The 17,251-nt window shown below is 37.4% G+C and overlaps 1 protein-coding gene across 1 annotated transcript; it reads left to right on the forward strand.

Moving 5' to 3' along the window:
• The first annotated feature begins 9,244 nt into the window (after window positions 1–9,244).
• Window positions 9,245–11,575, forward strand: LOC145987628 (zinc finger MYM-type protein 1-like). The gene has a single exon (XM_083122051.1). The coding sequence runs from the start codon at window positions 9,245–9,247 to the stop codon at window positions 11,573–11,575; it is 2,331 nt and encodes a 776-aa protein (XP_082978177.1).
• The last annotated feature ends 5,676 nt before the right edge of the window (window positions 11,576–17,251 follow it).

Raw genomic sequence — 17,251 nt, forward strand, 5'->3', positions numbered from 1 at the left:
ACACAGGCTCATGACGAGAATCGAACTCGGAACTTTGGGAGGTGAGATTGAGAGTCGATCACACAATGCCCTCGATCACTATTGGAAACGGAAAGAGAGAGAATATGCAAAAACCAGAAAGAAAGAGAGAGAGAGAAAGAGCTGAGAAAGGGGGAAGTAGAAGTCGACGAAGAGAGAAAGGGAGAATACAAATGGCCTTTTGGTTATATCAATGTGAAATTGGGGTGGGGTGGGGGATTAAGAGGAGTGCGAGAAGAATTGATCTTTTTTGCTATGGGTGCCTTTCGGGAGCGAAGAGAATTTGCGCGGATCCGTTGAAAAGAAGTGTAAATGAGAACCAGAAGAATATAATTTGTCCAAAGCACTGGGGAGAGGGGTAAATCGTCCGGGTTGCAAAAATTTGTGCGACTCTCTGTATGTATTATCATTTATTTCTAATGTTTCGCCAATTTTAATGTTCAAATTGACATACCTTAAGTGTGCAGTTGAACGGAATAAGAATCGCACCAGTCAGACACTGAAATGCTCCAATATTGCTCAGGAGACTAAAACTATGATTTCAGCCAAAAGCACTGCACGATTTAAGAAAGAGGGGGAGGGGGAACTTTCGACGAATGATTGTAAATAATGCGAATTAAGATGTACAACTCAGTATTGGTTGTATCAATGGCCACTCACGTCAAGTGATACATATTTTTCAAATTAAACTTCCTACTACAGTAAACGAGAGGTTAATTGAAGACTAAAATTGGTAAACGCTGTAAGTGCCACAATAATTCAAACACAGTTTTCCACGTTAAATTGTGAAATGTGCCATGCTTTATAATGTGGTAAACGTGAAATGTGGCTAAGTAGTTCAAAGGGCGAGTAAAGAGGCACTATTGTGAACGTTCTTACGGGCTGATGTGCTGAACGATGCGATTTCCCAACGCTTTCGCTTTTGGTACTTACAACGTTTACCACTTTTAGTCCTCAATTCATAAGGCTGCTACTTCTCCACTTCTCTCAACCTGAGTTCCCTATCGGACAGAATAAGTATAATGGTGTGAATTCAAGTAGAGGTGGAGATTTACCTCGCAATAGAACCATCGCAATAGAAGTATCATTGGCAACAGAATAAATTTCTATCCCTGCCAGATCGATCCGTATAGTTTCTTGGTTTTAAACTATATCAACTCCCAAGATTCCCCTAGCACCCCACAACACCTCCCTAAATTTTTACAAAGGCCCAATTTATGGTAATTTTGCCTCTAAATTTACCCTTACACTCCCCTAAACATGAATTTACACCCCTCAGATGGACAAACCCTGGTCATCACTATTGTGGTAGCCAACACATTTGAGTAATGTGAAGCTGATACTGTATCCAGGTTGTTATCACGAAATAGTCAAATATACAGTGCGTGCCCAAGGGGTGGGGTTGGTGAGAGTAATATCTAGAGCTCGAATTTGTATGTAATTACATATTCTATTTCTTTCTAGATATGTACTTTGAACACGAAAAAGTCAACGAATTATAAAACTGACATCATTTTTCATAAATTTTACGTTACATATTTTTACATATTTACCAGGATATTACATATTTGCTAATTTACTTTACATAAAACAACATATTTCGGTAATTGTTTCCTATTTTGATACTTTTTCCTATATATTTTCGATCTCTGAAACGTGAGGAAGAAAATTTGTAACTCATGTGATGTCATATTTTCTAATCAATGAGATGGTTAGTGCTTACGGTCCTAAAATTGACTGCCAAGTCGAAATACAGGCTGAAGACCCCTCCAAAAAAAATTGGAACTGTTTTTTATCGAAAGATGCCAGAGTTTCTTCCCCCTCCTTTCTGGTTACATGTTTTCCTTTCGCTTTTAGGTTTAGGCTAAGCACCTAGAAACTTGGCATCGGTGGACAAGAAAGCTACTTTCCTGTAAGTAGCGAGTTACACAATATGTTGGCTTGTACAAAAAGTACAAAAATAGCTATGTATTTTCATTAGATTCTTCTTTCTGTAGACGTTTTCTTTTTACCATTTGTTTCGAAAGTTACAAAGAGCTCTTACATATTTACATATTCTACAATAATTTGCGATGTGAAATGTAATTAATAGTTGACAAAATTTTTGTTTCTTAAATATGTGCACCTTGCTGTTGTTTGAGTTTATAAATTTAATACAAATTTTAATTTGAACAACATATGTCCTTAAAATTATGTTGAATAAATTGTTCAAATAAAATAAATATCTAGCAGAATTCTTGACATTGCTTGGATACTCGATTGTGAATAATATTACATATTCTTTGATACTACATATTTAGCTACATATCGTTTTGATAATACATATTTAGTTACATATTTCATTAGTTATTGTTACATATTTATGTACATATTTTGTACTTTGATATTACATATATATCCGGAGTCTAGTCATAACCCCCTTTTGGCCGAGTGTTTCTAAAAAATAACGTCAAAGGCTGGAAAATATGGCATAATGAGGACTACTAAAAAAAGTAAACATATTCCCCTCCTGCCTTTCGAAAATCGTGGGCACGCCACTGCAAATATATTTTAGGTAATTGTTCTTGTTGTCTAAAAAAGACTAATATATTAATAAATTTATTTCAAGATGTTTATAGGACGATGCAACAAGGCTTAGTCATTCACACATCAAATCTTTGCAGAAAAAAGAGAGTTGATGAACTCAGTGTGTACGTGTGTGTTCTCGCCAGTTAATTTATAAAGATCCAACAAATGTTAATTTAACTTAAATGTTGGTTCAGTAAAAAGAGTTAAATTTTTATAGACCCCAAAATGAATAATACACGTGTTCCCAAAATGCAATAACATTTTATAGAAACAAATTAAAATTACTATTTTATACTGATGATAAGAGACGAGACTGGTCTCATCTCGGTACCAACCCTATAGAAGTTTATTATGAAATGGAAGATTTGTTATGTACTTTCATTATTTTAACGTTCCATTATATTCATTGTTAATGCTAATAACAACAATTTACATTTTTCGAAATGAGAGTAGAATTTTTATTGTAATGTTCATTTTCTGTTTACATCTACTCGAACATCTTGGAAGCACGGCTCACAAAGCAAAATGTTTAATTTTCACACTGGTCAGGGTACGCCAAAAGATGGTGCGGTGCACCTGCAGTTGATGGGAAATCTCGACGTGCTCCCCTTATGCTCTGGAAACACGTTGAATGATTCTTTCACAACAAAGACGGTGAAAAAGTCTTATTCTGTGACTTGTTTTTGTTAGGAGGAAAATGTCATCGCTTTTTTTTCTAACTTTGAAACGACCCTTTGATCTTTGCAACAGGGTACAAAAAAAACGAAGGCTTTACAATACGTGATTCTTCTGATAAACAATGAACTGATAAGCGCGTGACAGTTGGTGGAAAGTGTATCTTTATCTCGTGACGGTTCTTAACTCCATGTCACCCTCAGGTGGATATGTAACAGGAACCAACATGAGATAAAGAACAAACATGTATTGCGGTGTTGCTGGTCAAAGCACTTTTGATATAAGAATACTTTTCAAGGTTCAAAATATGAAGTGAATCATACACATTTTTTTTTTTTCTAAATAAAAGAACACGTAGTGTTTTACAGGTTAGAGACCTTAATGTTTTCGTTTTGGACATCAACTTCAAGATAGTTGTGAGGTATTGCGTGTAGTACGTCAATTCTAGGGAACAAGCGGCATTAGAATAACCAAGGACATTGGCGGGTTTAGCGGGAGGGGCACATGCTCCTCCCAAAAGTAATCCCTAAGATAGCAGTATATTAGAACGAGCAAGAAATGTTCGAGCAATCCTTTTCCAGATAGTAAAAGAATAAAATAAAGTCTGGCACAAATACATCGATCGGGACTAGATCTACTAAACACTTAAATAAGTCGACACCGGAGATCGAATTCGGGACTTGTTGATTACAAGGCAATGAAACAAAGCGAGAACATTCTACTTGAAATATGTCCAATGCCTGCATCAGTTTCACCTGGGGAAATGAATTCAAGCTTCTCCTTTTCTGTAATCACTGTTAAACCAATAACGTAGAATTACGTCTGTTTTACAAACATCTACTAATGCTATAGCTAACCTTATAATAAAAGGGTCCCGGGTTCGTTTGCTGATGGAGGTACATGTACAGTGATTCGGATTCTACTTTGAAGGTCCAATCCCGATTAATTTCTTGTCACAGATTCGATCTGAAAGGAACCTTTGTAATTGCCTTGGTTTGAGTCCACTTTATGCACACATTTAGGCTAATCGGGATTGGGCCTACAGTTTAAATTGAGAACCAACCCACTATGTACCTCCACTGGGTATCGAACCCGATACCCTTGTATAAAAGGCGACGACGTATCCGCTACACCGTCGGGGGCTTATCACTGTATATATTTTGAGGCTGTTTTTAATATCTAGGAAAATCTGCATATTATATTTCCAATGTTACATCTTACATGCTTAGAATATATTCTGTGCACCTCGCAGAAAAATCTAGATCCGCCTACGATCAAAGGGTGTATTTGCGATTTCATTTTTCGTGATTTATTTTTAGTTATGCTATTTTTATATTTTATCTCAGGTATACGCGTTTCATGATTATACTGCAGCTGTACTGTATTGGAGGACATTCATAATGCTCTTCACAAAATATGATGGAAGTAAAAATTTAGCAGGAAGGTTAAGTCCTATAACCCCCGAAATTGATTGAAGTGACCTGTGTATGCACAGTAAAGACCCAATACCCACCTCAGGGTGGACATTTTAGTTATAAATAGCTAATTTGTTGGTCTACTTCTTAACCGTACATATTTCTGAGCGTTACCAATGAACCTAATGGGATTTCAGTGCTTTTACTGGGAAGATAGATTGATTGATCGGTTTATATTACTTCGTTTTTCTGCCACTTTTGGCTAATCGCAAAGATGAGAATGAGTCATGATGTGATGAAATTCATGAAGAGCCACTCACAAATAACACCCATACCCAAGCCGGGATTTGAACCCGGGAGGCCTGTCTTTTACGAGACCTAGAGAAGAAGTCATATATCCTCTGAACTAAGGCAAGGAAGCAACTTGCCATTATAGAATATTTAGCAGGCAGGTCACCCAAAATAAGATTCCAATTATGGCAACCGTATGGCTTGATTTATTTAAAATATTAAAAATTTGACTTGTTCATTCAAATTGTAACGTTTAACTAGAATTTAAAGCCGGATAAAAACAGGATGTTGTAGTTTCATTGCCCACAAAATTAGACTTTTCCATGTATTTTTCTCGCTTTATTCTTTCTCCATTTATGTAACAATTATTTTCTATACAAGCCCCATGGAACGCAAGGCCAGGGAGGTCTCCTACTTCGTCCAGTCCCTTGCTACGCCTCTGTGTTGACCTGTGGTAGAATACGTCGAACTATATCAGCGGTAGAAAACGTGTTTGTGTGCAAATAGGAAACACATTTAACATGGCAACTTCTATATTATCTCCCATGTTCGTTGTTTTACATCAAGATAAGTGGGCGTTAAAGATCAACGCGAAGTGAAACACTTGTTACTTTTATCGCCTTGTTCTTTTGTTATGTTGATAGTTGAGATTAAAGGGCAAGGATGATTCATTTTTCGTTTTGATTGCGAAACCAATGTTTCTTTGTTCTTCCCCAAAAGAAAGGAATAGTAAATACAGCGATTGATAGTATGGTCTCATTTCCACTCTTCTTTGGAGCATTATTTACGTTCATTTTTTAAAAAATAATGTTGATTTTTAAAAGTTAGCACAAAGAGAGGCGGCTTACATAAAGTCCATTGCGTTTGTTTTGAGAAGCGCAACTCCTTTTTTTTTAGTAAAAAGAAGTAAATATACCCTGTTTTTGAACCACATGTAGAACGTAATTTTCAGTTCCGGTTAACAGGTTTTGTTTTGAGCAGCCCAATTTCTATGTAACATCATCATTTTCATCGTCACGAGAGGTAGAAATACGAAATAGAATAAATGAAACAGAGGACAATGCAACCAGTTTAAAATAGCTACTTGTATCGTCCTTGGTTTCGCGTTGGTTTTCAAACAATTGTCTTTTTTTGGCCCTAATTCTTGGAAATCTATTAAACTGATCGTTTACTATTAAAACAAACTTACTATGTCTGAACAGAATCAACACATTCATTATTTGAGCATCCCCTACTGACAGAGATTAATGTTGTGTTCTTGCAATTAAGGGGTTTCGAATTCCATTCCCAGTGGTGGCCAGTACTCGAAGTGAAGAGGGTCCAGAAAACGTCCCCACACCTAACAAATTCCAATGCAAGAACTGGTGGAGGCACATTTCAGTGCGAATCCCTTTTTAAACTATAGGCCAAGTCTTGATAGGACTTTTGGACCTGACGTCTCGTATATTTTTTTGTTATTTCACGTCGCTTCTCTATCTCTCGAGTTAAGCACGATGATGAGTATGATGGAACAAACACAACGATATATCCATTCTTTTCCAGGATTCTAACCTGGAACCACGCCTGAACACACCTCCGCTGAGGCCGTCTCTATTAAGTATTGATTAGTAAAGCCTCTCTCTCTCGCCTTGATTTACGAACATCGTTCTCTATAATCGATACAATCTATCGCCGTGATGGAGGTATAAAATGAGACGAATAATATTAATAATAAAATATTATATCTTAGTGCTGATGAACACAGCTATTGACAGATACAGCACGTCCACTATTTTCACCATTAGTTTGCTACGGATCATTATTTAAATTATTTATTAGAGTTTTTGACAGTCCATCACCATTACTACATTACTGGAGCAGGGAATTATTGTTGAGTCCTATATTTAGGAACCTTGTGAGCAATAGCTCTGAAGAAATAATAATGATGAGGAGAAGAAGAAGAAGAAGAAGAAACATCATTGTATCACAAAAAAGGTGATTTTCAGCTGCAATATTTACAAAATTCTGAAATTTCGTATGAAATATCGAAAGTTGTGCACATAGAAATTATTGAAATATTAACAATCTGAATTGAGCTACTTTCAACAATTCCTGATGGGGAAAAATCTGCTTTGCTCTGCAACATAGATCGTACAAGTTATAACTCGACCCTGAGAACCTTTACAACTATCAGTCAATGTGTAATGAATGAGCATTGACCATTCTTTGTGAGAAAGAGCTGGTCTGAACAGTGGTAATACCTCACGAGCTATGTTGGGAGCCATTGCACATCTTCTTGTCAACACTCAACGTAAGTGGCTCTCAGAACTTGTCGGAGGCGTCGATGGCTTCTAAATAATGTTTATTCATTTACTGTCCTTTGAAACGGATATCGTTGCACAATTTCACGCAGTGACCTCTGTGGTTACCTGAGAGCGAATGCACGGGTGATGAATTGGGCAACGATCCATCAACTCATGAGACTGTTCATGGAACGAAAGAAGTTGCGTTAACGACATCTTTAAATATTGTACTTTGGAGAAGTGCCAATGTAAGGAAACTTGCTATATTTATAAAATACTTATAATATCTACTCTTATAATGTGTACGTAACAGGCAGCTCCGAAATATTAATATAATTGCACAATAAATTTAAAACTTGGGCTTCAACTGCCCGAAGAACAACTCACGTTGGATTTTCCAAAAACGTTAGTGCTAATTATAGTATTCATGCTGGAGTATTATACTATTGTTCTTAATACTGTAATTAAAATTTCTTGTCTGGATTTTTCGGGCCATGATTTTTGGCAGAAATTAAAAGGTTCCTCATGGATTTATTGGTATTACTTCCATTTTCAATATTTCAAACAATTTTCTTGTCATCATATCATTTTCAGGATCATATGTACCTTAACTATGTAATAAATAGACAGAGTTTATGTGGAAATAGATGTTTTATTGGAAAGGCATATTTGAAGAATAATTGTTTTCTTATGCGTTATGACAAAAACGTAAGTAAATAAAGCCACATTGTGCTACTTATTTTGGAGAATTTGTCAGGATTTGCACTTCTTTTAGCCAAATCGTTTTCCAAATTGGAAACTAGTTTGAATGACTAGTCAAAGACGCGTCTCCTCATTGAATCCATAGCAACCCCATGTGGATGAAATGAAGACCACTGAGTCACCTTTACTTTACAGAAGGGATCAGGGAGAGGATTGTCTTTCTGGCTGACAAGACACTGCTGGAACCTTGGTGTATATTTTGTTGGTCATTTCTGTTATTTAGTGGCGTGATTTTCTTGAGCTCAAGATGACGAAAGAAATATGTTCTTTGGGTTCAAATATATGAGAGTGTACTGAGTGCACGTAAAGACTTTAAACTAAATAAGTATGCACAGAAGGGGGGAAAGAGAAGAGAAAATACTTTGTGATGAGAAATCCCATAATTATATGTTATTACTAGGGACATTGAATTTTCGCGATGCGCGAAATCGCGAAATGCGAAAAAAGATGCAATTTTGAACATTCTGTACGTAACTACACCCCATTCATGGACGTCCGCAAGGGGGGGCAGGGGGGGCCGTGGCCCCCCCCTGGAAATTGACCAAATTGCTGTTCAGAAACTTGCATTTTCAATTAAATTTTGTGCTAGATATTTTTCATCAATTAAATATTTTTCCATTCATCCCTATTGTCACGTTAATCTAGAAAGATAAGAAATGAGATAAATTGACAAACTTACAAAAATAATCGGTCTATATGCATTACCGTATTGAATGAGAAATGTTCCGATGAATATGCAAAGTAACACGAGTTTTGAGTGATTTTTTTAGTGTGTCTATGGAAATACTTTAACATGAATTGTAAGTACGTAAAGCAGAAAGTTCAACAATTAAGTCTACATTCATTTTAGTGTATTTTTCGTAGGAAAATAAAATGTTTTAAATTAAATGGGTAGATTGCCTAAAATATTCCTGCCTAAGTTTGTTAATTAAAATATTTGGTTTAGAAATATATTTCATCCACACAAATAATGAAAGGCAGCAAGATTTCTAATCTCTGTAAGGTTCATCATGCACCCACCTCCCCCACATTCCACGACAACTGGACTGGTCCGAAGAGGGTTGCTTGTCTTTTCCTGCTTCTAAATTTGGCACCGGGGTGAAAGTTGAGTTTTGTTCTTTCCTTTGTCGTGTCACTTCAGAGTGGTTCGAGTTCGTGACAAGTGCGTGTAGTTGTGCTTGATTTGGTGCAGTTTTGGAAGGCAGTGCCAGTGCTTTTTGTAAGACAATAGAAATGGACATTAGGAAATTTTTCAAACGTCCAAGAACAGAGTCAACAAATAACATTGTTGGTACATTGGGTTCTTCGAGGGAAAATGTAACAGCTAACGCCGTCTGTGTCAAGGAAAGTGTGTGTGGAGGGGAGAGTGACAAGTGTGTGACCTCAACAGAAGGGAGTGAATTACTACTAAACAGTGCAATATCTTCTGTTGATAGCATAAGCTGTAAGTATGATGTAGGGCGATATTTGATAATATCTTCTCACAGTGAATTAAATGACAGCGATAAAATGAAGTTAATAGCTGAACCATGGGCACCAAGTTCTTCGTACGACTTTCGCGGTGATTTGGCTGAGGGACAAAAGCGTCCGTTTTTGTTCAAGTGGCTTGAACAGTACAGTTCTTGGCTTGTGTACTCTGCAAAAGAGAGAGGTGCCTTGTGTCGACACTGTGTTGTATTCAGACCAAGACTCCATCGAGGAGTTCAAGGTGCCTTTATTGTGAGGGCATTTGCAAAATTTAAAGATATTCACGAAGCGTGTAAAAATCACATGGCATCTGAGTGGCATAAGGAATCTGTAGAACGCTCCCAGAATTTTGCGGAAACAATGAACAGTAAGCAGGGCACCATTATAGAACAGATTGATTCGGCTGTTGCTGATCAAATTAAATCAAACAGGGAGAAACTGTTTCCAATTGTATCTTCAATCATCTTCTGTGCCACACATGACCTACCACTGCGAGGAAACTCTTCTAACGCTGGTGTTCTACACGATTTGCTTGAATTTAGAGTCGAATGTGGTGATGTCGTTTTAGATGAACATTTAAAAACGGCAAATGCGAATGCAAAGTACACTTCAGTTCGCACGCAGAATAAAATAATACAAATTGGTGGTCAAGTTTTGAGAGAGCAGTTACTTCGGGAAGTGAATACATCTTGTACCTTTTCTGTGTTAGCCGACGAAACAGCAGACATTTCTGGAACAGAACAGCTTTCCCTTGGACTTCGGTTTGTGGATGAGAACGACCTAAAAGTGCGTGAAGAATTTATTGGATTTGTGCCGCTTGACGAACTACATGCTGAAGCAGTAGCAGGAACTATTCTGTCTTATCTATCCAAGTGGGGTGTTGACATGTCCAAGTGTGTAGGTTTAGGTTTTGATGGGTGTTCCGTAATGTCCGGGAGGATAAATGGTGTGAGGAAAATTATTCAGGACAAATATCCTCATGCTTTATATTTCCACTGTGCTTCTCATAGACTTAATCTTGTAATTAATGATCTCAATGATGTCAGTGAAATACGAAATACATGCGGAACTGTAAAAGAAGTAATTAACTTTTCCCGTGAAAGCACTTTGAGACGGAAGCTGGTCCCCAACATTCCGATGCTATCGGATACTAGATGGTCGTCAAAATACAAAAGCATTCGTCTCTTTGCAGAAAACTTCACTGTAATTATTGAGGCACTAGAGCAGCTTAGTAACAACGGAAATTCAAAAACAAAACACAGGGCTCACCATCTGTTGTGTGCTGCAACAACCCCTGTTTTCATTGTAACTTTGAAAATTGTAGCAATGTACAGTGGTGCTTTAGAACCAATCACAAATATTCTCCAGAGTGTGTCCATTGATATCAACGCAGTTCGGAATCATCTGAAGGAGCTTGTGGAAGTTTTTGTTAAGCACAGACGTGAAGCAGAACAGCAGTTTGAAAACATTCTGCAACAAACACAGGAAATAGCAGCTAGCGTTAATGTTGAGATAACCATTCCACGACAAGCAGTTCGACAGTCACACAGAGCAAACCATGCAGCTACATCGCCAGAAGTTTATTACCGGGTAGCAATTTATATTCCATATTTGGACTCACTCATTTCATCATTACGCACACGGTTTTCAGACAGAAATGATGTAAGCTACAATCTCCTGCAGCTACATCCTCAAAATATGAAAACTTTATCCGCCAGTGAATTTAATAGAATTATTGCAGAAATTCAGGAATTTTATCATTTGGACAATTTTGTGAACGAAGCAAAATGCTGGTATGATTATTGGCAAAACAAGTATGAACAAGGGAATGCCAAAGACAAAATTGAATACATTGACATTTTGGAACAAACAAAGCTTTTTTACCCTGCTTGTACAGTGGAAAGGCCATTCAGCACATTGAGGCGTGTGAAAACTTGGTTACGTGCAACGATGTGCAATTACAGGCTCGACGGCCTGTGTATGATGAGTGTCCATCGTAGCAAGATACAAAAAGATAAGGAAGCATTTGTTGCAAATGTAATAACAGCATTTGCTAAGGAATCACCAAGGAGATTGCAGTTTCTTTTTCAAGACTAAGGTAAGAATAGTGATTTTAATATCTTCATTAAAATAGAAATAACTTCTACTTTCAATGTTATATAATAATTGCTATTATTGCACTGTCTGTTTGCAATAAATGGAATCTTTATTGTCTACTAAAGATAACATTCAATAAATGGAGAAACAGAAATTAGCGTACAAGGGAGGGGAAAATTGGGCCATAACCCCCCTTTCAATTGTTAAACATTTTCTGAGCACGTAATTGACTGGATTGGCATGGATTTGGCTTGGATTTAAAAATATCGAATCTCCCAGCTCTTGCCCCCCCCTGCGTAAAATCCTGCGGACGCCCATGACCCCATTGATGAAATATGCATGAGTTTTATTCGCGAAGTAATGCGAAATGTGTGCTTTTACACGAAATGAACGCTTTTTCGTGAAATAACCGTGAAATATCATCAAATTAAGTAGAAAACCCGCAAAAACAGGCAATCGAGGTTGTGAGCGCAAACTGTCGATTTGTAACGAAACGTTTCCTACCACTTGCAGCTGAAGAACGTTTTATCTTCGATCACATCAGGAAGACGTTGCAAATTGGGATTTCCCATGCACATTATCTCAGTTCGAAAACTTCGCTCCCTGTCAAGCTGCATTCCTTTCTTCCCCCGAATATACAATTTAGAAATGAAGTGATTTTGTGTTGATGTTTTCTTTTTGGTTGGACAGCTAAGTACTTGTGTATGTGTACAGTATATAAAAATGAAGTAGTTTATCAATTTATAGCTCGTTTGTATCTTGTTTCCTCTCATGATGAAAAAGTCTGTGCCAATTTTTTTTCCACCGCTGGTATATACCGCTGATCTAACATTTTATTTACCGCTATCCTCAGTTTTTATTTACCATAAATTTGTCTCCCTAGTTATTACTATGTTATCGATGAGAAAGTAGTTTCTGTAATGTTCGTTAGAAGGAGGTGAGAATACTTATTTAAATATTTACTTTATTTGCCTGCCGAAACAAAGGAACCATATCCTAATATGAAATTCTCTCCTGTTACGCCATGTATTGTTAAATATCTTTCTCAATAGCTAGTGTGTACAGATAAATGTAGCAGCTTGCCTGATGTAAATCTTGAAAACATCGTAGTGAACATTGAATCTTGAATTATTGTATGCAGTTGGGTAGTTAGTTCTATATTGTGTCTTGCACGAGTAGCAGTTTTTCTTTTACTTCGTATTCTACAGGATAGGAATATAAATGTTTTCGTAATTGCTGTTCATGTTTATTGTTATCTTGCTTATATTAGTACATATTTTCAAGGTTTATACAGCATATTTGGATTCATATTTTGGTAGTTTTTAGTGCATATAAATCGTCAGCTAGTAATAAATGAACTCTTAGTTTTGTCACTTTCTTCACGTATGTTAAATCTTCCATTGACTGTAAACAGAATTCCATACCATCTAGCATCTGTTTAGATGTTTGAGTTTCAAAACTGTAATCCGTGATGCACTGCACTTGTTCGTGTTAAGAAAATTGAAAAAGACTAAAAAAAGAGAACATGTATGAAAAGGTTGTATTACATATATGTATGTATGGAATCTATCTCTACGGACTTGAAACTTTTTAATGCTTGATTGATTGAGTTTCCACCCATGCAAATAATAAGACATTCAAATTTTCTACATCAAGTGATATTACATTATGTATTAAAGCGAGACGAACAAACCTTAAAAGAAACTTGCAGGATGTAGAGAAGCACAATTACCAGTACATTCCACCCCACAGCAGTCGATGCTTTTTTTTTGTCGACGCTACTTTTCTTCGATGTGTCACGTACCCTGCTGGTAAGTTTCGCGAATACAAAAGACGTGGTTCAAGGCACTTTGACTCACCTTGACTATCAAACAGGCAACGAACTCAGGCGGAGGTGAGCTGTTACCTTGACGGAGTGTTTGGTAATTCGGCAACAATTGAATGACAGTCATTTTCATGGCCAACTACATTTTGGGATGTTTGCATGTTTAGAAACTCCATACCGTTAAGTCTTGCATTTTCAGTGTCATTGCTTCTGAGCAAAAACACAGTAAACAATTATGCTGTCTAGTAGACAGTTTCCTGTCCTAGAAGCCGGGCAACGCCCTTTCTAATGTCTTGCAAACTTGGCCGATGGTCTATTGAGGAACCTATCCAGGTTCGGTTAGTGTAGTTTTCATGAATTTATAAGGAAGTTAAGTTAGTTGTGAATTCATAAGATTAAGTAGACAAAATGAACTTGGAAAACTTTTCTAGTTTCCCCGTCGAATGTTCTTGGCATTGGCACTGCCAGAAATTTGTTTGGGGGTGGGTCCAAAGTTGGACAAAATGTTTTCAGCTCGATCCAGTGTCGGTATCAAACGAAGAAAAATAGCGGAGAGGTGGAAGAGGGCAGGTTATATTTTCTCAAAGGGAAGTCACATTTAATATACCGCTAAATGCCTTATAAAATTCATATTTGGGTGAAAGAATTTATTATTATAGAATTCTTGTTTGCTGGGAGAGAGAGCTGATGGGTGACCGGAAAGATATCCCCTCTCCCCTTCTGATTCAGTCAGGTTCGACTTTGGTGGCCATGGCTGGTAAGATTCTCTACTTACTTCTTTCCCCATTTTTATACTTTCCTTTCTTTCTTTTCGTTCTATCCCTTTCTTCCTGTTTTATCTGTTTCTTCTTACCTTGTTTCAGTTTCTTCCTTTATTACCTTCCCTTGTTTTCTCTATTCCTCTGTCTTTCCTTCTCTGTTTTTACCTCTTTCTCTCTACATACTTCCTTCTATTGCGTCTCTCTCTACATATATAAATTTTCTCTGTTGTTTTTCTGTCCCTTTCCATCTTTTTTTTCTCTTGTGGGCTATTTGGCTAGCCAGGAGTGAGATGCCATTGTGAGTGAGCTTGTGTTTATTCTTTGCAATTTCATCTCTTCGTCATTCATTTTCTAAGTTCCATGGTTGTCATCATAGACGGAGTTCTGGAGGAGCCAGAGGGGGCCTGCCCCCCCCAACTTAAAAAAGACTAAAAAATAACACATGATTAAGTTCAGTAACTACATTTTTGTTATGAAGCCATACCGTAAATTTTGACGTTTGGCATGTTGGCATGTGCGGTAATTGCGCCGCAATAGCGGGTCTTAGGTGATTTGATCGATGTGTACAGTTTGAAGAAAGAAAAACGTACAATGACTTTGTGTTGAGCAAACAGTTACTGCTGGGGCATCAAAATAACTTTTAAATTTAATTTTTCTAAAATATTAGGTTCCTGTATAAAATTATTATCTAAGTACTATTGCATGTTTTAGGTATATATTTACATACTTTGAAGTAGCTTTCCTAATGAAAGCGAGCGAGATATAGACGTAAATGTTGTAGAGATTGCTGGGTTCAGGGTTCTTACCTCCTCTGGAAATTGACATCGTTCACTTCAATTTACAACAAATCAGTAAGCCTGTAAAATTTCTGCAGACCCTATGAAAATATTAGAAGTGCAACGAGGGATGCAAAGCTACAGTTAGGCTCGTTTGCGTAGCTACATATTGCGAGGCCCTGGGCGAGATAGAGATGCGCGTAAATTTGTGTTCCTTAGTATTTTGAGTATCGTTATTCATTGTGAGCTGCGGTCGAATGTGAGCATAGTTTTGTGATTCGGATTTTGCAGGAAACAAAATCCAGCGTCTACAGGTACAAGTTTTCCGAATGAATCATTCGCCATGATAAGCAGTGGGTTAGCATCATTTACCTTCCGGCTGGAATATCCGGAACGTCATAGAAGTTCTGGCACTACGTCATGGAATATTATTATTACAACTAAATTTGCTGCCAGAAGATATTTATTTAATTCCAGCACATTTGTTACAACAATCAATCTAAAATATTTAAGGCTTTTAAGCAGAATTCACCAAGAAATGGCAGCACATGTAAACACCGGAAGTAAATTAGGCAAAAGTTGATTAGCCCGTTTGTTTACTCAGGAAGAACCGCTATATTTACTTTCCTACACTACTGCATGAATGAACACCGTAAGAAAATGGGTATCGATCGATCACTTTAACGTGATATCAAATTAGAACTAAATATTATGTAAATTTATTTCTATCTGTCATAATTAATATTTTCAAGGCAACGCATAGTACACGAGGCATGATAATCAGCAAGTAAGTACATATTTGGTATTGTAGTGTGTTTAAGGATGTTGCAGCAACATTGAATCTTATGCATAATGCAAAGACCAGTTTTGCACGTTAACGCACAGCAAATCTTAACTCAAGCATGGTGATTCATCGTGGAGAGTCTCTGAAGTAGGGTGACCATCCGTACTGATTTTCGCAGTACAGTCCTTTTTTTTGATGAGCTGTCCTGCAGAATGCGAAGCCATGTATAAAATTAAGATTTGTCCTTTCTTTCACATATGTCCTGCGAAATGTCCTGATTTCTACTCCGGTCTCCGAAGTCCAAATATTTATTTTCTATTTATATTTTCTTTTGTTTTTTCCATGTCAACAGTTTATGCACTACATACTTTTCTGTTGTGGTCGAGCTGGAGAGAATGAACATCCGGTTAGAACAATGCGTAGTTTACCACGGCAGAGATGAGGTTGTAGCAGTTGCGAACGAAAGGGTCAGGTGGCGCCGATCTGTCCAGTTGGTGCGGGGCGCGTAGAGTGGAAGTCTCGTTCCTGAAGTGCACGTCTCGTATTTCAACACTGTCGGGTGAACATGCCTCCTAGGAGAAAATGTGCATTTAATTCAGAACTGAAATCTCTTTACCCATTTCTTAAGAGAGGCAAAAGCGATAGTGATGTTCACTGTGAAAAATGTTCAGTGAGTTTTCGATTGCAAACAGTGGAAGGTCTGAAATAACACGACATCTGCATGTCAAGTTTTAAGGAACATGTGCGTTCATTTTATTCAACTTGTATTGAATATATTAAGCAGTGGTCCTCTCCCCTTTCTGAAATGACTGTGTTGGATTGGGTAAAACTGGATTCGATGATCGAATGGGACCAGTGGCGTACGCAAGGGGGGGGGTTACCGGGTTTAAACCCCCCCTTGAGCTTTTGAAATATTATGGAAAATGCTATAGAAAAAAATTAAAAATGGCTAATTTAACACAGTCAATGATCTGCGACAGTAATAATAATAATAATTTGAATTATTATTCCCATGCAGCATGAAGAAAAACACAACATTCCAAACACAATCTAAGCGGCCGAAAAGTTCAATTTTGCAATTTTTTTGCAAAAAGTCGTGCAGTGACTCTCGCGAGAATTGTGAAAATTCCTTGCTTCGTCGCAGTGTGCCGACCTTATTGCAAACGTTCTTCCCGGTACTGATTTCACATCCCCTTGTGAACTCTCAAGTGATGCTGAGTCTACATCCACATCATTAAATAATGTTGAAGAAGTACTTTGTGAATCACCTAGAAGTGATAAATGTGTTGGAATGTCTATAAACTTACTTTTCAACGAAAACATAGACTCAGTGGAATTTAGCAACATGTATTCTCGCGCTTCATCATCATCCTGGGCGAGTTCCATAGGTAAAGGTAATGTAAATTCCCCCGTGCATATAGCACCGTGCCATGAAGGCACACGTAGTGGTGTGGTGGGCCCCAAAGATTCTCGATCTCGAACTATTTTGCAGGTGATGTGTCAGCACCATGCTCTGGCAGCCTTCATCCC

The sequence above is a fragment of the Lepisma saccharinum genome, chromosome 1, assembly GCF_977018435.1.
Source record: "Lepisma saccharinum chromosome 1, izLepSacc3.1, whole genome shotgun sequence".
Lineage (NCBI taxonomy): Eukaryota > Metazoa > Arthropoda > Insecta > Zygentoma > Lepismatidae > Lepisma > Lepisma saccharinum.